Genomic DNA, 27,146 nt, shown 5'->3' with positions numbered 1-27,146 from the left:
ATTATTTAATGTTAAGTGCACAAGTGAATATCTACAAGTTATTTTTTTCTTGTATGCTTTTTTCTTTCTCTTTTTCTCTTCTCTTAATACGTTTTGGAACACACAAAGACTATTGATTTCTTTTATCGGCATTCACTTACTTGTCCTCCCTTTCTTCCTTCCTTCCTTCCTTCCATCCCTTCCGTCTCGTTATCTAATGCTCCCTCTCTTCCATCTTCGCTCTCTTATAACCCTTCCCCCTTCCTCTATCTACCTCTCTTCCTCCTCCTCGTCCTCCTCCTCTCTCCGATGATTGATTCCTTTATCGGCATTCACCTTTTTTCTTCTTCTTTCTTTCTCTTCCATCTAGTTATCTATCGTTCCCTTGCATCTACACTCTTTAATAACCCTTCCCCCTTCCTCCATTTACCCCTCGCCCTCTTCCTCGTCCTCCTCCTCTCTCCGATGATTGATTCTTTTATCGGCACTCACCTTGTTCTTCCTTCCTTTCTTCCCTCCATCTACTCTATGCCTCGTCCTCCTCCTCGTCCTCCTCCTCCTCTAGGGACTATGTCAACACTTCTTAGGTAGATGTTTGCAGACTAACCCACCACCGCCTCCTCCTCTGCTCCCACCTGCTCTGTCTCCTCCTTACCTTCCTTTCGCTTCTTTATATTCTCCCCGCACCGTTTCCTCTTCCTCCTTTAATGCCTCCTTGGTCACGCACGTCCCTGTCCTACCTCCCTCCTCCTCCACTTTCCCTCCTTTCTCTCTCGGTCTCTCTTTTTCCCATGGTTCATCTTCCTGTCCCCCTTTCCGTTCCGACCCCCAGCATGCGCCTTTCTTTGTTCCTTTCTTTCCCTTTCTCATTTCTTGTCACTCATTTGTCAGACCTCTTCCTCATTCTGTCTTCTTGTCATGCTTCTATTTACATCCCCTTCCTTTCCTTCATCAACTCTTTTTTATTTATTTATTCAGACCTTTTCCTCATTGTATCTTCCTTTGAGGCTGCTGTCTACTTCCTGTCTACCTTTCATCTACCCTTTATCATATACCTTTCTCTGTTGTTGTTTTCCCCCCTTTATCAGCTCCTGTCACTCTCTTTTCTTCTTTTCGTTTGACCTTTTTCCTTAATCTATCTTTATTTTTGATGCTACTGTCTGCTTCCTGTCTCCCTGTACCTTCATTGCCTTTCTCTTTCCTTTCCCATCATCAAATCCTGTCACTCTCTTTTTCTCTTCTTTCGTGTGATTTCTTCCTCATTTTATCTTCTTGTTTATGCTGCTGTCTGCTTTCTCATTTTACTCTTATATCCAGCCTCCTCCTCTCCTTCCGTTACCTTTTCTTCTTTTCACCTGACCTCTTCGTCCTTCTGTCTTGTCGTCATGTCTCTGTTTATTATGTTTTCTGCTCTTTCCAGTTGACTCCTCCCTCTTCCTCTCCCTTTCATCTGTTCTCTCCTCTCCTCTCCTCCTTTCACTTTTTTACGCCTGACCTCATCCTCAATCTATCTTCTCGTCATGTCTTTGTCTATTATTTTTTTCTCTTCTTTCCAGTTCACTCACCTCCCTCTTCCTCTCCCTTTCATCTGTTCTCTCCTCTCCTCTCCTCTCCCCTCCCCTCCCCCGAAAAAAAAGGGTAAATATTTGTCTACATGACTTGCGGTTGTCATAGGAAAACACTCAGCTGGTGGAGCGAGGGCGTTGAGGACTCACACACACAGAATGATGGCGTGTTGGAGATTTATTTATTAGTTTGTTGTTCTTAACCGATCGTCGTAAAATATAATATTCCTCTCTTTGTTTACTCTTTTTTTTGTTGTTGTTATTTTCCGTGTTTTGACCGGTTCTAAAATCTCTGTTGACTATTTCCTTCTTTCTTTTTCTCTATTCTTTCTTTCTTTTTCTTTCTTTCTTTCTTTCTTTCCTTGTCTTTTCTTTCCATCTCCAACATGTCTTTCATCATCCCTTGTGTTCGTCCATTCCTCTCCTCATATATATTCCTTCCTTCCTTCCTTCCTTTGATAAATATTCTTGTTGGCATCTCCTTCTTAATTTATTTTGTCTGCAGTTTCTTGGATAATCGCTTGTCACATACATCGCCTTATTAGTATGGACGGTGCAGCATAACGTGTGTGTGTGTGTGTGTGTGTGTGTGTGTGTGTGTGTGTGTGTGTGTGTGTTTGTATTACGAGACTTTCCCTTTTATCCGGGCCATCCATCCTTTTCAATTACCATACCATCAGACTGATCAAATAGCAGAGGGAAGGGAAGACATTTATTTATCTACCTGTTTGTTTATCTGTCTCTGTCTGTCTCCCTGTTTGTTTTTCTGTTTGCTTATCTATCTACTTGCTATCTATCCATTTGGCCTCTTGCAGTCTCCCTATGTTCTTATCAATCTATTTTGCTGTTTTAGACTAATTCCACACACACAAAGAAAAAAAAACAGCATAAAAGCATGGGACGACGTTTTAATTCGTCTATTTTACTGTCTTACGTTATGCACCATGTTTGAATGATGAGAAAACAACAACAAAAAAAGGAAAATGAGAACAATGAACCTCCCTCTTCCTTGCATGGTCTTTCCCTCTCGCTCCTCACGATGATCAAAACAAATTAGTGAACTGAACATTTTGCCGCAGCGTCCACCGTCTGACCTTTCTGTTGTGGGGCTGCGTGGGCGGCAGGCGTGTTGGGACGGAGGAGGTGGGGGGATGCGTGGGCGAGGCGGCGAAGGGTGGGGGCGGGGGAGGTTCAAGGAGGGATCAAGGGTGGGAGGGGTTCGGGTGCATGGCTGGTGAGGGAGGGGAAGCAGGGAAGGAAGGGGGTTGGGGAAGAGTAGGGAGGTGAGGGAGGGTTATGGGGCATAGGAGGGGAAGGGTTTGGTAAGGGAGTAATGGGGGTTATGATAAGGCGTTGGAGGTGGAGGAAAGAGGAAGGAACTAGAAGGTAGAGGAAGAGAAAGAGGGTAAGGAGGAGCGAGAAGGAGGAAGAGACAGGGGAAGAGGGAAAGAAAAAGGGAGTAGGAAAACTTATCGAACGTGTGATTTGGGGTTGAAGAAAGGGGTGAAGGGGTCAGGGAGAGAAGGCGGACAAGGGAAGGAGGAGAGTAAGGTGGGGCAGAGAATGAAGGGTAGAAAAGAAGGACGATTGGGTAAGGAAGGGATAGGCATAGGGGACGAGGAAGGAAGGAAACAGCTGGAGGGAAGCAAGGAAGTAGGAAGGATTGAAGGGAAGAGATGGGATTGAGAAGAAGAGACGAAGGTGCAAGGAAGAAGATTAAAGGGGACGAAAGAACGGGGTGGAAATGGAAGGAAAGCGGCAGCTGAGAAGGGAATGGAACAGTGATGAAGGAGAGAAGAAGATGGGGAGATTGCTGGCTGGTGGAGAGATGGGGATGAAGGAAGGACGAAGGCCAAATAAAGAATGGATGAAGGGGACGAAAGGGCAGGAGAGAAGGAAGGGGTAAACTGATGAGATGGAACAGGATGAAGGAGAAAATAAAAGATGGAATTGCTGGCTAGTAGAGAGACAGGGATGAGAAGGAACGGACGAAGGGCCAAAGGAAAGAGAGATATTGAAAGAGACGAAAGGGCAGGGAGGAGAGGGAAGGGAAGGGTAAAATGAGAAGAGATAGGGGTAGGGAGAGGAAAAGGCAGGCTGGGGAGGGATGGGACTGAGGAAGAAGGGGATGAAGGGCAAGAAAGAGATAGATGGAGGGGATCGAAGGACAGAGAGGAAAGAAGGAAGGAACGACTGAAGATGAGACGAGATGGGGAGAAGGAGGCGAAAAGATGGGAGATTGCTTTGGCTAGTGGGGAAGTGGGGATGAGAAGAAAAGAAGAATGGAGGAAAGACTAGGGAAGAGAGAGAGATTGAAGGGGACGGAAGGGCAGGAAGGAGAGGGAAGGAAGGGGGTAAATAGGAAGAGACAGCAACGGTAGGAGAGGAGAGGAAGGGGACTGGGAGATGGATGGATGGGGGAAGATGGAGGAGATAACAGTGCAGCAAGGGGGGTGACTGGGGAAGGGTGAGCTGCGTGTAATGACCTCGATGTAATGCTTTGTGTTCACGTGTTATCCGTCCTGACCTGCTTGGGCTGACACTTATAACACATCAAAGAGGAGCGGAGGTAGGGAGAGGAGGGGGCGGGAAGGGAGGAATAGGAGGTAGGAAAGGGAAGGGAGGGACGGAGGGAAAGGAAGGGAGGTGAGAGGGAAGGAGGGAAGGAAGGAGTAGGGGGAAGGAAAGGGAGGGGAAGGAGGTGGGAGGGTAAGGAGGAAGGAAGAGGAAAGGAGGATAAGGGAGATAGGGGGTGAAAGGAAGGGGAATTAATGAGAGGAAGAAAGGTAGGGAGGAGAAGGGAGGAAGGGAGGTAGGAAGGAAAGGAGGAAGGGGAAGGGAGAAAGAGAGGTAGGGAGGGGAAGAGAAGAAGGGAAGGTAAGAGAGGGGAGAAAAGAACTGAAGGTAGGGAGGGTAAGTGAGGAAAGGAGGAAGGGAGGGTAAGGGAGGAAGAGGGCGCGAGAGGGAAGGGGAATTGGATGATTTTTCCAGAAATGTATATTAATTTGGTATGATTCCTTCCTGGTTGCATTTTCATCGTCTTACCTCGCTTTCATCCCTCCTTACTTGGTTGCCCCCAGAACTTGAGGCGTCGATGTGTGTGTGTGTGTGTGTGTGTGTGTGTGTGTGTGTGTGTGTGTGTGTGTGTGTGTGTGTGCGTGTTCGCTTGACTTTGATCTAACAAGGGCGTGGATTGAGGGTGCAACAGAACAGAAGCCAATTCGTGTGACCGTTTCTTCTTGCTCTCCCTAAAAGCGAGGCCACAAAACACACACACACACACACACACACACACACACGTATTTCAATTCCCTAGCAATGAAATAATCCATAAGACGAAGAAGGAACAAAGGGAACTAGATTGATAGCAAGCGTTTCTGTGTGTTTTAAAATGCAGATGTGACACAAAAGTAGCAATTAATAGTGTTTTCTTTCACTTTTTCTTTTCATTTTTTTCTTACTTTCTTTTTCGGGATTTTGTCTTCTACTTTTCTGATGTATTTAATGATTTTTTTTTTTTTTTAATGTTTTTATTAGGCTTTTCTGACCCACATACAAAAAAAGAAATCCTGTAAACTATATATAATGCAACTTTCCCTCACTGTCTCTTTATTCCTTTATCTTTCTTTCTTCTCTTTCTTTTCTGTTTCCTTCTCTTTCTCATTTTCTTTCTTTTCTTTTTCCTTTTCTTTCCTTCGTTTTCGCTTACTTGCTGCTGTTAAACTTCGTACAGAGATGAAACAAAGCAGACACGGCGATATCTATAACTACACATAATTTATTTACAAAATATAACATGTACGTACCAAAGAAAAAAAAACTTTATCACAATCTAATAACAAACTTTAAGAAGAAACATGTCTGCATTAAATGTGAATCCCCGCTTTCATATCCTGTAATAAATGTTAATCGGATGAGTTTTGTATATCCTCGATTTCACCGCGTTTGTTATTGTAGGTGCTTGCAGTGAGATCCAGGTGAAGCGTGACAGGACAGGTGTGTGAGATAATGCAGGTGTTACACGTGTGAGGGTATACAGGTGTGTGTGTGTGTGTGTGTGTGTGTGAGAGAGAGAGAGAGAGAGAGAGAGAGAGAGAGTAATGTGAACAAAAAGACGTATAGCTAGTAAAAAGCTGCACTAATTTGGAAGTCCGAGTCCATAGAAACAACAACTGAAGCAAGAAAGAAAGGAAGTCAGGTCCGCAGAAACAGCACAAACAGAAGTCAGGTCATAAACAACTGAAGCGAAGAAGAATAAAAGATAAAACAAGTCAAGATTAAAAGAAACCTGGCTTACAACAATACTACAAAAAGCTATTGGAGAAAACAAATGTACGGAAATTATAAGACGTATTTTTTTTATTGGCATGATTTCGATCTCTGCACTTGTGAAATATATACTTATGTTTTTATGAAGCATGATATTGTTGATGGGACGCGTGTAAGACAGGTATGCCGGTAAGGAGGAGGAGGAGGAGGAGGAGGAACATATATAAACATCAGAACAAAAATAATCTGCAATAGGTCAGTCTTCCGTAAACTTAACACATCAAATTCTCCCTATATATGAAGTTATCTAACCTCTCCTTGAACTATCTTCCGTATTGGCATTCACTGTTGACTGCTAGGCCTCTTTTTATTGTTTACCTTTCTATTCGTAAACCAGTTTTTGCTTGTGGAATCTGAATCTAACTCAAACCCATTATTACGAGTCCTAGCCTGCTCTTTTACCACCAGAAACTTATTAACATCACTCTTATTGAAGCTCCTCGTCGATTTAAAAATTTCAGTCGTCCCCACTCAGTCTTCTCTTTTTTATGTTATTGTTGAGAATGTAAATTTAAACGTTCAAACTCATCCTTGAACGGCAGGATTTTTAACCAGTAAATGATTTTTATACTCCTCTTCCTCAAGTCCCTCGGCGATTAATAAACTCCAATCAAGTCTTCACATATTCTTCGCCTTTCGATGTTGAAAATATAAATATAGACTTTCAAACTCATCCGTGAAAGATAATTTTTTCAGCCTGGGAATGATATTAGTCCTCCTCCTCCTCTTTCTTCCTCTTCTATAAACCGAGGGAGCGAGTAGCCATGACTAGGAGGAGAGCAATCAGTAGCAGGTGTGTGTGTGTGTGTGTGTGTGCCTGGGAGGGCAAGGTGTGGCTGGCCGGCCTGTAAGGGGAGACTCTTGCCGGACTGGTGTGACGCGTTGGGTGACCCCCGCCGCAGTCCACGCCGTACTATGAGACCCGACACCCGACACCCAAAGACCCACCCACTCACTCACCCACTCTCCCACCCACTCCTGCTTCCCCTCCTCCTCCTCCTCCTACTACTACTACTACTACTACAACTACGCATTCTCATTCTGATTCTCGTTCTTCGTCTTATTCTCATTTTTTTCCCTTGTCCTCCTCCTCCTTATCCTTCCCTTTTCTTCTTTTTTCTTATTTTTTTATATTTCTTTTCTTTCTTTCTTTGTTTCTTCTTCTTTTCTTTTGCTTTTTTCCTTTCTTCTTTTCTTCTTCTTCTTCTTCTTCTTCTTCTGTTTCTTCTTCTTCTTCTTCTTCTTCTTCTTTTTCTTCTTCTTCTTCTTTTCTTCTTCTTCTTCTTCTTCTTCTTCTTCTTTTTCTTCTTCTTCATCATTATCTTCTCTTTTTTCCTTTTCTTCAACATCATCTTCTTCACCTCCTCCTCCTCCTCCTCCTCCTCCTCCTCCTTACCAATTTAACCTGAGCCCTCCCCTCTCTCCCTCATTTTCTCATAAAAGTGAACCGATCAGATTAGGTGTCGTCGGGCTGTCGGGATGGTGTCGTTGTGTCGCCCCGAGGTGTATATTTAGCACGTTGTGAATATCCTCAATGCTACCCAATTACCTGGTTATCGTGCTTTACCTGAATGTATCGCTGTGGTTGATAGTAGTATACGTAATGTCGATTTAGTTTCAGTTTTATTAGATTTTACGAGTAGGTTATGCTTAATGATTCTTACGCACGCATATTAGGGAAGGAAAACACACACACACACACACACACACTCACACACGCACAAGCACGCACGCACACACTCAGGTTTCCGCAATACAAGTCCCAGACACGTGACTTACCCGACAAGCCGCTGCCCGTCACTGCGTCATCCACTTGTGTTCTTCCTCCTCCTACTCCTCTTCCTCCTCCTCTGTCTTTTTTATTTATCGTTTATCGTTTTTTTTTTTTATTCATGCCATCATCTACGCCCCTATCCTATTCTTTCTTGCATTATATTTACGTCGTTTGTTTTCTTCTTCATCATTTTCTTTGCTATCATCATAATCATCATTTTTCCATCTTTCCTTCCTTCCATCCAACTTCTTTCTTTTTTTTTTCTCTCTTTCTTCTTCTTCTTCTTCTTCTTCTTCTTCTTCTTCTTCTTCGTCTTCTTCTTACCCTCTTTCACCTACTCCTGCCGCGGCGGGGTTTGGTGGGTCACTCCGGGCCTGCCCCACGTAAGGGTGCCACGGGTGTCAGGTAGCCCCCCGTCAGGTGGCCGCCCCGGTGTGTTCTGACGCCACAACCCTCTTCCCTGCCTCCCCCTTCTCGTACACGTGCGCAGGAAACCCACTGTTCCTGATACAGTGACCTACTAAAGCAGCTTGCTCACTTGAATGGGAAACCTTCGATTATTTTTATTAATTTTATACTCTTTAAATCATCTCTAAGTGTTGATAGATGCGACACAAATCCCCATCACATCACTAAAGTCCCACAGTCTTAATATCACTAAAGCCCATCTTCCCGGACTTTTGGAATCACCAAGACACCTTTTGAAGACTAACCCCCAACGGTATTCATTCCTTTGTCCTCACTTCCTCGATACTTCAGTAATATCCAACGAAGGGGACGACCGATCTTCCCATGCGTGCCTTCTGAAGGGCGAGGAAGGACGAGAGGGAAAGGGCGAAGTCTTGATGAAGAAGGAGTTCCAAGGAGGTCGTGGTGAGGGGAGGTGTTGTGGTATAGCAATGGAGAGGTAGCAAAGGGGTCATTTCTTGTATACGGGTAAGGGACATAAGAGAAAGGGCGGAGTAAAAGTATAGTTAAGGAGTGCGAGGGTCCATGGTGAGGGTAGACGGTGCGGTACAGTGACGGGAAGGCGAGCTAGTGGGTTAAGTCGTAGGGCAAGGTAATTAGTGTTGAGGGAGATTAGGGTAAGTGGTAGGTGAGGGTCCGGTGAGGTGTTGGTGGTGAAGGACTGGTCGAGGGTGGTTCGTGCAGAGGGGAGGAAGAGGGAAGGTTGTTTAGCCGTAAGGGAAGGTGAAGGGTGTTGGGGAAGATTATGGTAAGTAGTGGTGGTACGTCCTGTCTGGAGGGGAAGTGTGGCGTTAAATACAGAGATACTGATGCTTACTGAGGGCTGTGGGTGATTAGAGTCGAGAGGGAGAGGGTTGAAGGGCGAGGGAGTGAAAGGGGAAGTGTTTAAAGGGGTGGCTGTTGCGTGGGTGGTGTTGCTTGTAAGAGGGAAGAGTGTTGCTGGGTGAGGGAGGGAGATGGTGAGTGTTTAGAGGCAATAACAGTTGTGTGGGTGGTGTAGAGGGTAAAAGTGAAGGGTGGTCGTAGAGGAGAGAGTGGATTTGTCAGGATAGTTAGAAAGGAAGCATTCTTGAGTTGGATGGCGTTCAGGGAAGGCAGGGAGAGAAGCAAAGATCGGGTTTTCAGTAGTGCTAAGGGTCAAGAGTTAGGATAGATGGTGAAAATGGTAGATAGGGAAATGACTGCGTTTGTGTTTGTGGGGCGGGTAGCTTTCAGATAAGGAAGGGACGGTAAAAAAGGGAGTGTCTTGGCAGGGTAGATGGCGTTCAGGGAAAGAGTAAGGGTTGGATGAGATGACATTTTCCTCAGTGGGTAGCATTAAGGAAAGGAGGAAAGAATGAAAAAAAACCGGGAATGTCCTCGTTAGTGATAAAGGAAAGGGGATGAGATGGATGGCCTAAAGTGATCGAGGAAAGAATGTATGAAGAGTTGTTTGCATTATTTAGTCAGTTATGAGAGACTTGTGTTAAATTAGTTGGGTTAAGAGTGGACTAGCAAGTGAGTGTCCCCATTAGTGTTACAAGGAAACGGAAGGTGTTGGGTGGCTGGCCGGGTGTCGCTGTGTAGTCCATCGGAGGGGATCTAGAGGTGACTGGTTTCACTGGTAATGTTTTGTGGTGTCGGTGTTGGGGTGAGTGGAAGCCTGTTTGTCTCCGTAGATACAACCTCTCACCTTCTCGCCCTTCACCCCTCACCCTTGTTGTGGTTGTTGTCGCTGTTCGTTGTTGTTCTTTATAATAAGAAAGAGAATCAACTTCTCTACCTTCATTGTGTTCAAATAGCTCTGTTTTTTTAAGGTATTTGTTTTATTGTTGGATGAATTTATTCCACTACTTTTTGGTGTTTGGAAATTTCTGAGGATATCTAGTCTTTATCCATTGTTTGTTTTTTCTCTCATTTTCGTTTCCAGGAGTTATAAAGTATATTCATTTATTTTGTGGCTCACACTTACCTCTCGGAATATCAGTCGTTTTCTCACATCATTCTGGTTGTTGTGTTCTTACGACTCTTGACATCACTTGGTCTTGTAATAAAGGAAGTTCGTTTTGGAATTGATCCATATTCTCAAACATTTCGGGGCTTGCACACCCACACTTGATAAGGGTTTTGCAGAAGTCATGGCTATTTCCTGGTGATAGTTTGACAAAGTTTTTCCACCATGAACGTAAAAGAATACATGAGAACCCGACTAATCTCCATTATGGACTTTGAAAATAAATGTATATGTTGTGAGAGCCGAGAGCGTCTGACGAGAGTACGGACCTCACCTTCGTTTTTTCCCTTGTCTCTTAACTTGTTCTTGTCCTTGCTCTCGCTCGCCTCCCCGCAGCAGCGCCCGTCCCCAGCATGCAGCCTCATCATCATAAATATATCGGCCCATGCGTTGTTACTTTTTGTCCTCTCTAATGCGTGGTGTGCAACGGTATATGAGAGACAGACAGAGAGAGAGAGAGAGAGAGAGAGAGAGAGAGAGAGAGAGAGAGAGAGAGAGAGAGAGAGAGAGAGAATTATTATTATTATTATTATTATTATTATTATTATTATTATTATTGTTGTTGTTGTTGTTGTTGTTGTTGGTGGTGGTGGTGGTGGTGTTACATTCTCACCGCTATATATTCTTATCTCTAATACTAATTTTACTTTTTTTCTCCTATCAACAGACGAGCAGGAAAGGGTGCAGAAAAAGACCTTCATGAACTGGATCAACGCTCACTTAGCTCGGGTGAGTAAAGAAAGTATCATCATCACCATCATCACCATCACCATCAACATCACCATCATCAAAATCATCATCACCACCATCATCACCATCATAACCATCACCATCATCATCATCATCACCATCATCATATTTTCAGGTCCAGTGCCAGGAAAGGATGAGGAATTACACCTAAGTAATTACCAGCCACGAAGGTGCAGCTAATCAATACGTAATCGGTGGATAATTTTCCGTCGAGCCTCATCAAGGAAGCGGGCAAAAGACTGTTGTGTAGACTATAAAAAAAAGTATAGTGAAGGAAAGTCGTCTTCAGCGGAGGAGATATTACTGAATTTCACGTCCTTCAAATATTAAGCATCGATTTCATTTGCGACGTACTAGAGCTTCACAGTTATATTAAAGATCATTATATAGTTGTTGTTATACGTGTTTCATTTACTGCATTCTAGATTTTTACTGTCATGTTTGTAGGCCCTAGTGACTTCTATGTGAATCATTTAGTACATATTAGAGTTCCACGGTCATATTATAGATATCATATAGTTGTTTTTGTACGTGTTTCTTTTGGTGCATTCTAGATTTTTACTGCCATGTTTGTAGGGCCTGGTGATTTCTGTGATTCATTTGCTACATAATAGAGTTTCACGGTCATACTATAGATCACATATAGTTGTTTTTGTACGTGTTTCATTTAGTGCATTCTAGATTTTTACGGTCATGATTGTAGGTCATAGCGATTTCTGTGTGATTCATTTAGTACGCAATAGAGTTTTACGGTCACATTGGCAGGTTAGTGATTTCTATACGGCTTTCATTTGGTAGGCTGCACTATAAATAAAGCCTTACGGTCATATTCATAGGATAGAGTGATTTCTGTTTGTATCCGACAATAATGATCTTTTTCCTTCCGTTTCATATAACAATCATGATGTTAGATTATAGTGCCTATAATTTTAGCAGCCTACCTGTTTTGCATTTAATAGTTCAAGCTCTGTGTACCTTTTTTAAAGATAATTTAAGATCAGATTAAGGTGAATATTCTAAACAATTATTCTAGTTTGTTTTTTATTAGTTTTGCATCTCGTTATCAAACAGTTCCATCATTTTTTTTTTTTTTTTTTTGTGGCGAGATCATATAAAATCAGGTTCGGAATTTATTTTTAAGGTGCGTTTTGGGGGCTCATCAATGGCTCAGATATTTTAGGCCTCACGTTTTCTTTCATGTAGTCAAGTTTTTTTTCGGGTATTACCGGTTTTTATGCAGCTGCTGATAGAATATTATTATTTTCCTTTATTATCATTACTTTTTCTCCTTTCGTTTCGGTAACTCACTGACCAAGTGTTATGATTATTTTGAAATAGGATTTCTATATATATTTATCTACATATCTATCTACTTATCTGTCTCTCTCGCTCACTTCTTTCCTTTCCATTTCCCTATAACTTCATCCTACCCCCTTTTCTCTCACCTCCATTCTCCATATCCTTGCGTGCGTACTTGTGCTGTCTAAATTCTCATTCTCTCCCTGCTCCTTCTCATTTTACCCCACCCCCCGCACCCTCGCTGTGTCTAAAATCTGAGTTAAATCTCTCCCTCCTCCTCCTCATGGCAGCACGTTCCACCGCTGAAGCTGGGTGAGCTGATCGAGGACCTGAAGGATGGCACCGCGCTGCTCGCCCTGCTGGAGGTGTTGTCGGGGGAGAAGCTGCCCATCGAGAAGGGTCGTGTCCTCCGCCGGCCACACTTCCTCAGCAACGCCAACACGGCACTACAGTTCCTACAGAGCAAGAGGGTGCGTTGTACATAGGCGTATCATTTAGCTTTTTTGAGTTTTGTTGCACAAGTGGTATTGACGGTAAAGAAGATGGAAGGAAAAGTTTACTGGTTTTGTCTTCAGAATCAGTAGTGCCAAATCCTTTTAGTTGTATGGTAAAGATTAGTTCGTCATACATCACTGATAGTTCTTACCCATCATGTAGTCGGTAAGCGTCTCTTGTTGCCTCTCAGATCAAGCTGGTGAACATCAACCCCACGGACCTGGTGGACGGGCGGCCCTCCGTAGTGCTGGGCCTCATATGGACCATCATCCTCTACTTCCAGGTAGGAGCGTCACCCATCTTTCACCATGACTACCGCTGCTCCGCCTGTTCCTCCCACAAGCTCGGGTTTAAGGCCTTTTTCGGCCCAGGCAGGCAGCTCAGAATTCTCACGTGGAGGAGCGGTCAGCTGGCACCGTAGTCGAGAGTAGGGGTGGGGGATGGGATGGGGAGAGATGGGGCCAAGATAAGCAGAAGCCGCGGCAGTATTATCACTTGTATTCAGGTGGAGAAAAGAAGTCTCTGATAGGGTAAGATTTCTTAGGGTCATCAGTTTCTGTAACGTCAGTAAGTAAGATGACAAAGTTTACACTTTTTGTTGCCGTGGGAGTCATTTACTCGGCGGGACGGTTAATTACAATGAAGTGTCGCTCGGTTAAATAATGCCAACTTTGCAGGGTGTTGTCAGGACCAGTCTAGCCAGAGTCCAGATGTAGACAAGTGTCACTCGTTACCACAGGTTAGACGCCACACGTGACGTCCTCACAGGCTTGCCACACCGTCTTGACTTGAAAATTGTCCCGGCACTGATCTGTTGCATGATTGCTATTTTCCATGTTTTGACATGGCACCTCTCATGCTACCTTGTCCCATGTACATAGGATTTTTTCGCCGGTTTACATATTTCCCTGGACCACAAGTACCGCTTGCTCGTGCGTGCAGTGGTGAGGCGCCGCACCTCTGCCTTCTGCACCGCGCGTCGATGTTTCACAGCCACATACACTTGTCCGTCTTGACGCCGGAGCTTGTCTTTTTATCATTCACAACACACATCTTTGAGGCATTGCAACACTTACATTAGAACAGCATAACTAGGAGAGTAGAGTTTAATTAACGTAACATGATTGCACTTGCGTGGAAGTTTTTGGTTCAGGATGCGGCATCTGATCACCATTATGTATGCAATGGTTTTCCTGAGGCTGCAGTTCCCTCCCTCCACCTCTTTGCTGGCTGGCGGGGCGTTCTCTGAGAACGTTCCCTTGAGCAGGCACCGAACACCATACGCATACATACATATACATACGTATAAACATTCAGAGACTTGTATTTTTATCGTATGTAAGTAATATTTACAAATAAACTAACTTTTACCTTTTCATTTAAGGGCTATATAACTATAGAAGTGCACTAACGTATGCTAATTGATAGGCATTAGTGTTCACAAAGCGTTGTCAGCACTATACGTGTGTTCAGGACTACCGGTTTCGTTGCCGTGGGATATGTGGGCCTGATGCGGGGCAACCTGTCAGATTTTTATATGGAACATTGCTGCAATAGGTCTCATCGTCCTATATAGGGGTCCCCGACCCGTAGTACTGAAGACAACAAAATTATGAGTGATTTCCTTTTGCTGCCGTTTTTCACCACTGCCAGGGTTAGTCAGGCCCACAATGCACCGCGGCAAACACTCACTGACACAATTTTGTCCAAATTCTACTACTTGTGTACATCGGCACACACACTCATCTATAAGTGTATATTTAAGTAGTTTTTGTGCATCATTGTGTGTAAATTATATATATATATATATATATATATATATATATATATATCTATATATAGATATATATATATATATATATATACACACACACATATATAAACATATATATACTCTTACATACATACATTATGTGTTTTGCTTTAGTGTATGAAACTAATTTGAAAGGCAATATGTTACGTATTTATAGTCATTCAAATATTAAATTGTATAACATATTTCGTGCATTTAATTAAAGTACGTCTAGTGTTGACAACTTAACGTAGCATTAGACGAAGCTGTACAATGACGTCTTGTGGAAACCTGAGCCTATTTCTCAACACCTCTTTAATGCATAGATCAAAGTACCCGACGATGATGAGTGGGAGTGGGAGGAGGAGGAGGTGGATTGGGAGGAGGAGGAGGTGGACGGGGAGGATGAGGACACTATCTACGTGGTGAGTCTTATTATTCCCTTGAGCACTGAGGGTGAGGAGCCAGGAGCACTGCTGGCGAACAGTAGCCATGTAGTGCGAGTAGGAAGCAGGCAGGCAGGCCGCTCCTGCTGGCGACGCTGACGGGGCGGCGGCTGCCCACACCGCAACACGCGCCACGCCCGGGCCGCATGCTCCCCTCACCCGCCCGTTCACCCCGCTTGTATCGTGAAATGTATGTTACGCACCTTTTATGCCTTCATCACGTTTTTTCTTGGTACGATCGTCTTGCCATTTTATGATTCCAAGGTTTTGAATCTGCAGTATCTTCGCTAGTAATTCAAGCACATTATATTTCTTTACATTCATCGTACTGATTTTTTTTTTTTTTTTTCGTTTTTTTGTATTTTGCTGTAGCATCACTCTATTAGTCATGTCTAAGTAGCGATTATTTTTATCTTGAATACTTCAAATAACAGATAGTAGTTGCTGCATTAGACCATACTTTAGTAAACACACCGCAAGTATGGAGTGCCTGGATGTTAGTCACGGCAGTTTGTCATCCGCGCTGCCACCTTCCGCCAGGCACGTCGCCATGCAGCCCACGCCACACGCCGCCGCCTGCATGGACTATTTGATCGTCTTACTGCCATCTACGTTAATGATCAGCCACCTCGCTTTATTACCATTTTATATGTGGCACGTTCTATAAGTATTAAAGTGAAAAATACTCCATGTAAACTTTTTTTTTTATGTCAGTTGCTAGCAAAGCATATGTTATCGCTACTATCAACGTCTTTGAACATTAGAATATGCATGATTTTCACTATTTGTTTGTTCAATATCTTTATAAATACATATTATATCACTTGAATTGCACACGGTATTATTCAATTTATAATTTCACAGTACACCATTTTTACCATTATTCATAAAAAAAAACTAACGTATTTTAAATCTTGGTTCATATATAGTTGTAGTATAAATGATGTCCCAATACAACCAACTCATCCATAGAAGACAAGTGTTGAGCCTTCAGTAGATAATGTGGGTGTGGACGTGTTAGAGCTGTATAGTGCACGCCGCTGCTTGACCGTGTCCCCAGATCGAGGAGAACACCCGCCAGCTGGAGCGCCTGAGCCAGCTGATGGAGCAGGAGGCGGGCACGAGGAGCGACTCGCCCTTCTCGGTGTCCTCGTGGACGGAGGGCTGCACCATTTCCCGCGACCGGCCCTCCGTCACCCGCCGCTCCGCCGCCGCCGAGAAGTGGAAGATGGGCGCGAAGAAGACGCTGCTTGAGTGGGTGCGCCAGACCATCACGAAGTAAGGACGTGTCTTTGAGAAATATGTATGTCACATGTTTAGCTAACTCATTAGGTATTGTATTTGTACCCTTCCCGCCCCCCCTCCCCCCATCGCCCCCCTCCCTCTATTTCATTCTTCTTTTGCTGTCATTGTCTCGTATTTTCATATCCTTGTCTGCTTATCGAGAAGACTGGGTCTGTATATATTTTTCCTTTGATGACCTTTCATGGGTCTCAGTAATAATATTAATAGTGATAATAATAATCCCCAGCCACGCCCCTCCTTGTTCTTTTATTTCAGGATTATGATTGGGATTTACTTGCTTCGTGGACAAAGTAGTAATTTTTAAGTGTCAGTCTCCAGCGAAGGAAAGTAAGCTAGGTTGTGTCGTATGAATATTTGCGTCAGTCATTAGCTCAATTGGTACCCTGATTATCTTTTATTTCAGGCCTGTGATCAGATGCTATACCCACTTTACATGCAGAGTTCCTAACATATATCAGTATGCAGCGGAGTTCCTCAGTGTTGTTGTTTAGATATGCATAATGGACAAAGTAATATTAATTTTCACATCTTACTTTGGTGAGTTATAATCAAAGTTAAGATATACACAGCCATAGTTTTACAGCCTCTCACTAATGATGAAGCAACATTCAGGGGGTCTTGGCAGTCAGTCCAAATGTCTCCCTCATGATGGTCTGCCTTATCGCCCCGCAGGAAGTTCGGCATCGTTGTGAATGACTTTGGATCGAGTTGGAGAGACGGCACTGCATTCCTTGCCCTTATCCAGTGCATCAACCCGCGACTAGTGAATCTCCAAGTAGGTATCAGTGCACGTAACTTACTTTGTTATTAATACTTTATTTCGTAAGATTAGCGTAATTTATTTTGCTCGGATAGTTTATTCATCTAATGTTTTATCTGCTGAGGAGAGATAAAACAGACAATGGAATGAAACACACTTAGGCCGATTTCACAGTCCAAGGCGAAGTTATAATTCCTACCATTCACAAAAATATTTCTGGTGCTATGTTGGGAAAAAAGAACTTAGCAATTAAAGAGAAATACAAAGAACAAGTGTAAGAGTGGAAAACAAACAAAACGACAGAAAAGGGCAATGCAAAAAGAAAAGGCCAAAGTAAGCTAATATGAAGAAAACAACGGAAAAGAAAATAGAAAAGCAAATTCAGTGGAAGCAAATAAGTGTACCTACCTACAGACTGAGCTCAGGGCAGGGTGAAGTATATAAGTGTGCGCAGTGAAATAACTAAGTGTGCATAGTGAAGCATCTAAATGTAAAGTAGTACCAGGGAGGACCTAAGAAGCGGTGAAACCTATACTTGAGATGTTTCTGTAAGAAGAGATACTATATGCGGAACACCTCGAAAGAAGAACAAGCATCTGCGGGACATCCAAAGTTCCAAACACTGCATCAGCTGTACTGAGCGGATAGCCTAACTAGCCCCCTATAACATTCAAGAAGAAGAAGAAAAAGAAAGAATACTCTACTCCCTCCATATCAGCTTCAGAGCATCGCTAGCCACAATGCTGGAGGACATGCTGCGCGGCGCTACCCTCAGCCTCAATACTGCCCAGGGCGCCCCACATACCAGAATATTTCCTGCCTCACCGCCCAAGACTCCACTCCTTTCTCAGAGCATCCCTAACCAGGCTCCACATCCACAGGCCAATGCTAGAGGATCTGCTGGGCGGCGACACCCTCAGCCCCAACATTTCTTTCCAAACCCTCACATGTGCACAGACCTTCCTGCAGCAGTCATGGCAACTCAACAGGATCTAGCCCCTGCTCTAAGGACATATCTTAACAACGATGACATCCACGAGCAACCTGTACTGCTGGGGCAATGGAGGCCGTGGTCCCTTGACCTAACCCGCCCCCTAAAACAGTGAAGAAAAGGATAAATGTGAAAAATAAATGCGAAGGATAAATATAGAGGATAACTGTGATGAATAAATGTGGAGTGTCACTGGAATTCACCTTTGAAATCTGCTAATTGCTTAAATATTTCCTACTTTCTGCACAGGTGCATCTTTTTACCCGTGATGCCCCAGTGATACCCCAATCCACTCAAAAACGTCTTTTTACGTTAATGAATGCCAGGTGTCATTTTACTCCAATAAACTTTCATCTCTTTACCCAATGATCCTCAATTGCAAACTGTACCCAAAATGTTCATTGGGGTAAAAAGATACTTTTTTTATTACCCAATGTACCTCATTATATTCCAGTGTATTCCACTGTTACCTCCATGATACTCCAATGTACCCAATATTAACCCAATCATACCCAAATAAACTGATGTATGTACATTGGGGTGTATTGAGGTGATATTCTGTACATTGGGGTATCATTGAGGCAATATTGGGGTAAAATTAAGGACAGTGGGGTATCATTGAGGTACAATATTGAGATACATTGAGGTAATAATGGGGTGCACTGGAATATAATATGGTACATTGTGGTAAAGACCCCTTTTACCTCTGTGAACACTGGGACACAGTTTGTCATAATGGGATCATTGGGGTATAAAGATGCTGTATGTTTCACTGGGATTTACTTGAGTAAAAAGATACCTGAAGTTCATTAGGGTAAAGGACACTTTTGCTGTTTCTGCGCCCCGGAAAAAAATACTTTGTCTGCAAAGTGAAGTAATTTTTCCAGGGTGCAGAAACTAGAAATATTTTTGCTATTATATAGCAGATCAGAACGATGTATTTCAGCGAGACAATTGCATTGGTAAGCTCCATTTGGGAGCCCCCCCAACTACCAGAGCTGCATTACCAGAGGTTCCAATCTCTGGTACTGATGCAAACAAATGGTGCCACGAAAGTCAACTGTGGAATTGGATTTCTTGTTGGTGGTGGCAATCGCCACTCATCGATAATGATTAAAACAAAAGGAAGTGACTGTGTTATCAGCCCTTAGTATATCAGTTTACCTTAGTCCACTCTACAAGGTAACACATCAGCTTTCAGAAACCAAGGGGTTTCATACCAGATTTAGTAATATATTTATTCATTTAAATAAAATATTGTATAAATGTCCAATGACACACTTCTCATTCTGATGGGCAAAATGGCTTCTTTTTAATAGATTTCAAGTAGATTTCTTCCTATAATGTAGTGACTTTTATACTTTATTTTCCTCTCAGACGATGAACCAAATGACGAACAAGGCACGACTTGAAGCTGCCTTCCGAATCGCTGAGCGAGGCCTGGGCATCTCCTCCCTGTTGGATGCAGAGGATGTGGATGTTGACAAGCCTGATGAGAAGTCAATCATGACCTATGTGGCATCATTCCTTCACAAATTTCCAGAACCTGGAATCACCTCAGTTCCGGTGAGTATCTCCGAGTGCTGTAAATTTTATTTTTAGTATATTCACAAAGTGCTTTGTTGTTGGTTCCTGTAACTGCGATAGACATGCAGAAGGGAATGTGTAGAGTATGTCAAACCACTGAGTCATAAGTGTTAATAACTTAGCCTTATATCTGCCCAGACACTTGTTTCAAAGACAAGACAATTCATAACTTTTGTTTGTTGAACTAAATATCTTTGCTAATACAGGTCAAATAATATTTAGTCATGTAATAATACATTCCAAATTACTTTATCATATATATCATTTGAGGGAAATGAATTGTATGCATAATACTTCTCACTGAATGCTTCCCAACTTTATTTTATGTGTATTATGAAATTTGAATGTATACATATCTGTATAAGAATCCTGACAATAAAAATGTCATTGCATATCACCAGACTTGTATGAGCCCAACAATGGAGGCAGCAAGTGCAGGGGACATGTTTAGTGAGATAGAGATGGAGTACACAGAACTAACCACCTGGCTGGCCCACACCTCCAAGTGGCTGGACACCCTCCATGACCCAGCAAAGCATGGCAACATCAGCTATGAGGTGTGTTTAACCTAGTGGGATCAGAAAATGTGTATGTGAGGAAGGCACCATTCTCTACAATATATGTAAAAAAATATCATTGGTAATTAAACTGAATAGCAACAGAAAAGTTCCTTTAAAGTAGAAACCTTGGACAAGTCAGTTTAGCACCTAACTGATGAATAAACATGTGTGTACATATAGACAAGAAAAAGATGATCTGGGTTCCTGCTATGTCACCTCTAAAGCTTGATTACATACAAACCATAGAATGCATATAAATAAACAGATCAATCTAGAGAGAGAGAGAGAGAGAGAGAGAGAGAGAGAGAATTTCAGTTGATATCTAGATATTTTTCATTAAATGAATTTCTATTTTTCAACCCTCAGAGATTTAAGGCTTTGAAAACTGAAGCAGATGAAAAGAGATTGATTTACGAAAAGCTTCATGACCTGGTTGATTCTCAGTCCTCCGTCATATCAATAACAACCGACTCCTGGGCCGGCATTGCAGCTTCCTGGGACAAGGTACTGTGGCAGTTCTAGTGGTTCCTTGTTTCTTTCATAGTTAGAAACAAGAAACATATATTAAGCTACCAGATTTCTGTGTTTTTATATATCATCCCCATTTTTTGACAGGTTGCAGAGCAACTGTCCCATTGGACATGGCTGTTAGATGCATCACTGCCAGGCGTTCTTGCTCCAATTGGAGAGTGGCTGAGTCGTGCTGAAGCCATGCTGGGCACAGAGCTGAAGCTGTATGGCAAGAATGATGAGGTAGGCACAAGTTTATGCATCAGTAGGTTCATATTATTCTGTAAAAAGTTGTCTGCAAATATATAATAATTATATAGTTTCACAAGTTTATTTGATTTTACTTCAAGTAGATTCATTATACAGATGTTGTTTTCATAGCAGTATTTTATGTCCACCAGATTGCCACTCTGCTAAGTAAACAGATAGAAGAGCACAAAACATTCTTTTCCAAACTGCCGTCCATTGTATCAAGCTTTGAGGCTGTGAAGACTTCCAAGGATGCCGCATCCATCCCCAAGCAGCAGCTGGAGGGCATTGAGCAGCGGCTCAGCACCATTGCCCCCCGCGCTGCACGGAGGAAGATTAAACTCAAGTACCTGGAACATAGAGTAAGTTTATCCATTTCCTGGATCTACACACTAGTAGTAGCAATGTTCAAAAGTTGAAAAATCATAGTTATAATTATAAAAGGTGTAAAATACAGTTTTTATACCAGCTTACTTTGTCAATTCTTCTCTTCACTCCTGGATGAGTGAAATCCTGCACTGCACCAGTGTAAGCTACATATATATATATATATATATATATATATATATATATATATATATATATATATATATATATATATATATATATATATATATATATATATATATATATATATATATATATATATATATATATATATATATATATATATATCTATAGATATATTAATTTTTTTACATATCCTACTCCTGTACATTTTGTGTTTTTAAAGTAATAGTCCCATAATAGTTAAAAATTGGTTATTGGGAGGTTTCAGATTCAGTAAGTAAACATGTACATTAATTGATAAATACTAAGTTCATTGAAATATACCATGTATTTAGCATTTTCAGATCTATTCTGTATCTTCCTAACAATATTTTTGTTTCTTTCCTCACCTTTCCACAGTATTGTCTGGTAGCATTCCTAATCCTTGTAGAGGCAAAACTCAAGACTTGGGCTGTGAAATATGGCAAGGAACAAGAAGTACAACTAATCCTCACTGAGTACCGGTCCTTTGTTGGGACCATAACATATTCAAGAGTTTGACCGTGCCTTCCATGAGATGCAGCAGGTGTCAGAGGCATACAAGAAGGACATTGACCTCAGTAAGTGCCTCTTTCATGCATTCCTCATTTCATAATATTTTTGCCATGAAGAAGACTCATATTAGGGTGAAAGAAAAAGATGAACATGAACAACAGGCATCTGTAAGCAGAATTAGTGAAAATACTCAATACTTTTTAAATAGATCAGTAACATTATCCCTTTTTATCAACTCAGGTAAAGCTGAGAGTGATGGAATTGCCAAGTTCTTACTAGAAATAAATGAACGCTGGAAAAACGTGTCTGTGGAACTGAGATGCATCCAGAGCCTTCTTGAAGAGGTCATTGCATACTGGAAAAAGTTTTTGGACCTCACAGGACAGTTTGAAGCGTGGCTGGACCGATCTTTCCCCATGGTCAAGCTGCCCGAAGAGGAGAAGATGAATTACTTTCAGGTACTGATAACAGTAAATAAGTTCATTGAAAATATAGATATGTACTCTTAGCTAATTATTATTGATTTATGATACTGACGATAATTGGTGTTCAGGAGGCCTGATGCCTACCATACACATTCAACAAACGGCTGGTGTTGTGGAAGATAAGGGTCAGTAAGCCTGGGGGTGATTGCTTAAAAAATTCCACAACATTCAACAAATGCTTCATGACAAAATTGAAGCAGCTGCCACCATTCTAAGATTGCATTTACATCAGACAAATTGAGTCATACTGTATTGAGGCTCCACTTATTTGGCTACAGTCAAATTGACTTACTACCTTTATTACCAACTAATTCAAAGCAAGTCAGTACTTGCTCTGATATTTTCACCAACTGATTCAAAGCAAGTCATTATTCTTTTTGATTTCAAGCTTGAAATCAGATTGTTCATTATGCAAATGCAAACTCTTTTGCTTAGTTTCATGTTTTGTAGTGTCTCAGGCACTGTAAGTAGATAAATGCTCTTTCTTTTCACATTTTTCTAACCACTCTGTTTGGTATGCAGGACCTTGGAGAATGGAAGGAGAGGCATGATGAGATGGAAGAGACTGGAAACTTCCTGGCAGCCACCTGCCGACCAGAGGTGGCTCAGGAGATCCGGGAGAAGCTCTTCTTCATCAACAAGAAGTGGGAGGACCTTTTCCAGGTAGATATGCATTATATGATTGTGTTTATGCAATTTAGATTTAATTAGCTTTGATGCACAGCCAGCATCTGAAAGGTATACATTGCACTGAATTCAAGGAACAACACACACACACACACACACACACACACACACACACACACACACACATACACACACTCACTCACACACAGAAGATTTATGTCTATTGATAAACTAAAAGGAGTACTTAAATCATGCATCATGACAGATGCAGTAATTAATACATGCCTGGGCTTTGCTTTTTATGTAAAATAATAAGCTATCACTATGTAGACTACCACCTTTTTTGACATTTCCCTGTATCAATGTACGTATAGTAATTTATAAGCAACGATGCAGTAGATCTTTTGATTAACTATTTTATAAAGTTTATTGAACAGACATAGTTGACACTACTGTAGGCTTTGCTTCCAGTTTTCTCCGGTTTCTTGAGAATGAGAAGGCTAACTTAAAAAATATTCAGCTGTAATAGTGAAACACTAACACAAACAGATTTAAATAACTGTTATTGATGTGCTGAAACTTGTTATCATGTAAACCATGTAATACTGTATTAACATTTGCATCACTAATTTCTTTCAAAGTTCCAAGAGCAATAAAACTTACATGTTAAACTGACAAAAGTGAGCGTAAAATATTTTACAATTGTTGTTTTGACTAGGCTATGTTCGGAGTGGAAGCCCCAGACACGTGGGAGGTAAGTGAAGATGGCTGACTCCTTACAGACTCTTCTCTAGCCACTTGAAGGTCTGGTGATGTCACTTAACATTGTCAAGTTTTATTTTTTTGTTCATTCAGCTGCATACGTATATATGTTTTATGCTTTTGAATGGTTTCAGCATCTGTTAATCCAGACATAATAATATTTTTCTTATATTCATTTCATCCATATCTGGCAGCTTTTCTGATGAAGCTCCATTATATTTATAAACGTATCTCTATCCCATTCTCATTAGCTTCATGGCATTAGTTTGAACTTAGTCTGGAGCTTTAGGTATTATACTTTCATCATTGGCAGCCATTGTATAAACTGATTTATCTCATCAGATCAATAATTATGTTCATGGGCATTTATTGAGTTAGTCATCACAAGCATATGTTTCTTTTATCTCACCCATGACCTTCCCACCAGCACATGAGTTATCTGTGTGCCAGGACCTTCAGAGCCCCTTGGTGTTACCACTGGATACTGAAATCCAGACAGATGCACAGAGCTTCTGCTGTAACACCTAACATTACTTACGTGCTGCAATATTTCTTTTCTTTTCTATTGCATAGCATATGAGTACCTCATGCTTTCTTTGCACTTTGCAACTACGACTGGTGCATTCATACACCAGCTAGTTCAAATTGATGAACAATGCAGCACTGCATCTTCACACACTATATGTGTGCAAGCAGTAAACCCTTGATACAACAAACTAGTTGGAAGAACTCACTGTTGTTGTATCTGAAAGCTTATTATATTAAAGAAAAAAATCCACCTCCATGCAACCACAAAGTTAATATGCTACAGTGGTGAACTTAGGAACTCTTTTACATGTTTTGTTTTGGATCTGTGAAGCAGTGAGTGGCAGCATGAAGACTGAGGAAAGACCTCCCTACATTTAAACACAGAAAGGTTGACTACTTGTGCTATTAAAAAAAAAAAAGTATATAAAAAGTGCATTATCAAATAAAGGAACAAGCTCTCCAAGGTCAACCAGACACAAAAGTGATTCTTGCTATGGCCACAAATAACCAAAGATTACTTATTTGTGAAAATAAGTTAGTCATGCCTAGTTACATGCATGACCCACAACACACCAGCCATGAAGACTTATTTGCATCACTGGCTGTTGTCAGTGTCACTTCATTAAAGAACAGTACGGTTTGTTATGGCGGTGGAGTTTTGTTAAGCTTTCTGTGTTTATTATATACATATGTCATACATCAAGGTTTCTTATATTGAGGGTATACTGTATTTGTATTTCTATCAGGGACAGAAGAGTATTGCATCACATGCTACTTCCTTTTACAATAATTTTGTTCACCTATGTGAAAATTTTCTGTTCTATTTATTGATCACGCATACTAAAAGAATTTACATATCTGCTAGATTTTGGTGCTATTAAAAATATACTAATACTACAAGATACTAATGATAAATAGATAGCTAATTTTGAAAGCATTTTAAATTCTAAGAATAGCTTAGGCAATAATGTCTCATAAAAATGCAATAATAAGTACAATAAACCATTAAATAATTAATCCACTATGCTCTTTTCTATGGGTCTGAACAACATCTAGTTCTCCTATTCTCTTAGTATGAATATTTATGTTGCCATGAGAGCCCATTAGAGCCATCTGTTTCTCTGTTTTGGTTACAGTACGTCCAGCAGTACCTTCATCAGGGTCAGATCATTCGGACCAAGAATGACTACTGCTCTGGCCAGGACCGGTTAGAGCAGTGGATACAGAATGCTGAAACCCTTCTCAGCACCACTAATGTGTGTACAGTTGAGGCAATAAGAGAGTATGGAGAAAAATTAAAGGTGAGAGAAAATGTTAGTTAGGTCCATGAATATTTTGTGGTACTTTATGAGTGCTCTGTTGCATAGATTAATGGAGGATGAATAATTTCAGAATGTAAAGAAAATATAGTTAACATTATATTTTGAGCCAAAGGAATAAATTACAAGGAAAAAATGTAGCCTGTTGTTTGAAATCCTGACTATATATAGATTTCCCTTAATTTTGCTTAATTACAAAAATCACTTGTATGGAATGTTTATCATAGTTTACATTTGATTCCAGAAATTGAACACTGAGATTGATGACATGGAGCTCCTATTCAAGACTATATCCAAAGCCTTCCAGTCCCTTGTGCAGGACCTAACCCCTGATGAGATTGAGAGGATGATGTGGTCTCTAAAGCAGGAGAAAGAAGAGTTGGTTCGCTGTAGAGCCGTCATTCCACAAAAAATGTACCTCACAACACAAGTAAGTGAAAACTGTGCATTGTTTTACAGCCAAATTACTTGTTTTCATCAAAATAATGTGATGCAAAAAGACATTGACCCTTAGACGGCGGTGGAAATATATATAGACGGTTCAAAATTCAGTCAGGTTTGTGTGGCAGATATATAACAACACTTTCATATTGCGGTAGAATCTATATATAGACGACAGTTAAAACATTTCCTATGCGGCGTAACTATATATATGCTACGGTCCTAGAGTCGGCAGTGACTATATATAGACCATTCATTTTGGGGGTAATTACTCTTCAAATGCTGCCACTGTCTGAGGGTTAAATCCAAAAGTTAATTTGATCCACCCTTATCCAACACACTTTCTCTTCTTTATTTTTACTCATTTGTCTGGATTCTCTTCTTTAGGATTAGGATAGTTTACAGTGACCTCCATTTGCAGTGATTTTTTTCCTGTGATATTAAGTATACAGGATGTAATTGACTGGCCCTCACAACTTTCCAGCGTCACTTTCAGTTTTTGTTACTCCAGCATTTCCATGAGTATAACCCTGCTGTATTCAGTCTTATTTGGATCCTATTTTATTCCTCTTTGACTCCATGCCCTAATGGAATTTTTTTAGGTAAACAGGAGGGAGTTAGATGACCAGGATCTTGTGACTAGACTTATCATATTTAGAAAATGCTCATATAGAGTGACAAATAAGGTGAGTGAGACCTCAGCCCAAGGTGATGCATCGTGCCCCCGCATTGATTGATTGACTGAATCTTTATTCTGTATGGATTCAGGTATTATATTTCTCTCAGTAACATGCCCTTTATTTTCAGATCATAACACAGTTAGAAGCTGTGGAGAGTGGAATCATTGAAATCAACCAGTGGCTTGATGAGGGAGAGGCTCTGCTGAACTCTTTCATAGTCCACGGAACAAATGAAAGCATGCAGCAGCAGCACAACAAGCAAAAAGTATAAATTTAAATGTTTTCACAGCTCTAGATTTTTTGCATGATGAAGATTTGTTCACTAGTTTAAGTATACATTTCCATAAGGAAGTCACGACATTACTTGACTTTTTATCTAATTCTCATATACATTTTACTTCCTCATGA

The 27,146-nt window shown here is 41.3% G+C and overlaps 2 protein-coding genes across 3 annotated transcripts in view; both read left to right on the top strand.

Moving 5' to 3' along the window:
• LOC126990030 (muscle-specific protein 300 kDa-like) overlaps positions 1 to 21,902 on the top strand; it is a 50,506-nt gene extending 28,604 nt beyond the window's left edge. The window contains exons 4-14 of the mRNA XM_050848600.1: positions 10,776 to 10,837; positions 12,448 to 12,627; positions 12,843 to 12,935; positions 15,951 to 16,168; positions 16,868 to 16,970; positions 19,324 to 19,512; positions 19,935 to 20,090; positions 20,460 to 20,597; positions 20,709 to 20,846; positions 21,005 to 21,214; positions 21,762 to 21,902. Of these exons, the coding sequence (XP_050704557.1) occupies positions 10,776 to 10,837; positions 12,448 to 12,627; positions 12,843 to 12,935; positions 15,951 to 16,168; positions 16,868 to 16,970; positions 19,324 to 19,512; positions 19,935 to 20,090; positions 20,460 to 20,597; positions 20,709 to 20,846; positions 21,005 to 21,214; positions 21,762 to 21,902 (1,628 nt within the window). The remainder of the gene's footprint in view (positions 1 to 10,775; positions 10,838 to 12,447; positions 12,628 to 12,842; positions 12,936 to 15,950; positions 16,169 to 16,867; positions 16,971 to 19,323; positions 19,513 to 19,934; positions 20,091 to 20,459; positions 20,598 to 20,708; positions 20,847 to 21,004; positions 21,215 to 21,761) is intronic.
• LOC126990031 (muscle-specific protein 300 kDa-like) lies at positions 21,898 to 27,026 on the top strand. Of its 2 annotated transcripts, XM_050848601.1 has the most exons (7): positions 21,898 to 21,961; positions 22,137 to 22,354; positions 22,904 to 23,044; positions 23,727 to 23,762; positions 25,435 to 25,599; positions 25,862 to 26,047; positions 26,866 to 27,026. In XM_050848601.1, the coding sequence occupies exons 1-7, from the start codon at positions 21,919 to 21,921 to the stop codon at positions 27,007 to 27,009; spliced, it is 933 nt and encodes a 310-aa protein (XP_050704558.1). In that variant the 5' UTR covers positions 21,898 to 21,918; the 3' UTR covers positions 27,010 to 27,026. The 2 variants fall into 2 exon arrangements, with proteins under 2 accessions (XP_050704558.1, XP_050704559.1); XM_050848602.1 differs by lacking the exon at positions 23,727 to 23,762.
• The last annotated feature ends 120 nt before the right edge of the window (positions 27,027 to 27,146 follow it).

The sequence above is a fragment of the Eriocheir sinensis genome, unplaced genomic scaffold (genome assembly GCF_024679095.1).
Source record: "Eriocheir sinensis breed Jianghai 21 unplaced genomic scaffold, ASM2467909v1 Scaffold1427, whole genome shotgun sequence".
NCBI classification, from domain to species: domain Eukaryota; kingdom Metazoa; phylum Arthropoda; class Malacostraca; order Decapoda; family Varunidae; genus Eriocheir; species Eriocheir sinensis.
This window is presented reverse-complemented; position numbering and strand designations above follow the sequence as displayed.

Coding starts and splice junctions, on each gene's coding strand:
- LOC126990031 (XM_050848601.1), top strand. CDS start 21,919: ATGCAGCAGGTGTCAGAGGCATACAAGAAGGACATTGACCTCA. Junction 22,355..22,903: donor AGAAGATGAATTACTTTCAG/GTACTGATAACA, acceptor TTTGGTATGCAG/GACCTTGGAGAATGGAAGGA. Junction 23,045..23,726: donor AGTGGGAGGACCTTTTCCAG/GTAGATATGCAT, acceptor TGTTTTGACTAG/GCTATGTTCGGAGTGGAAGC.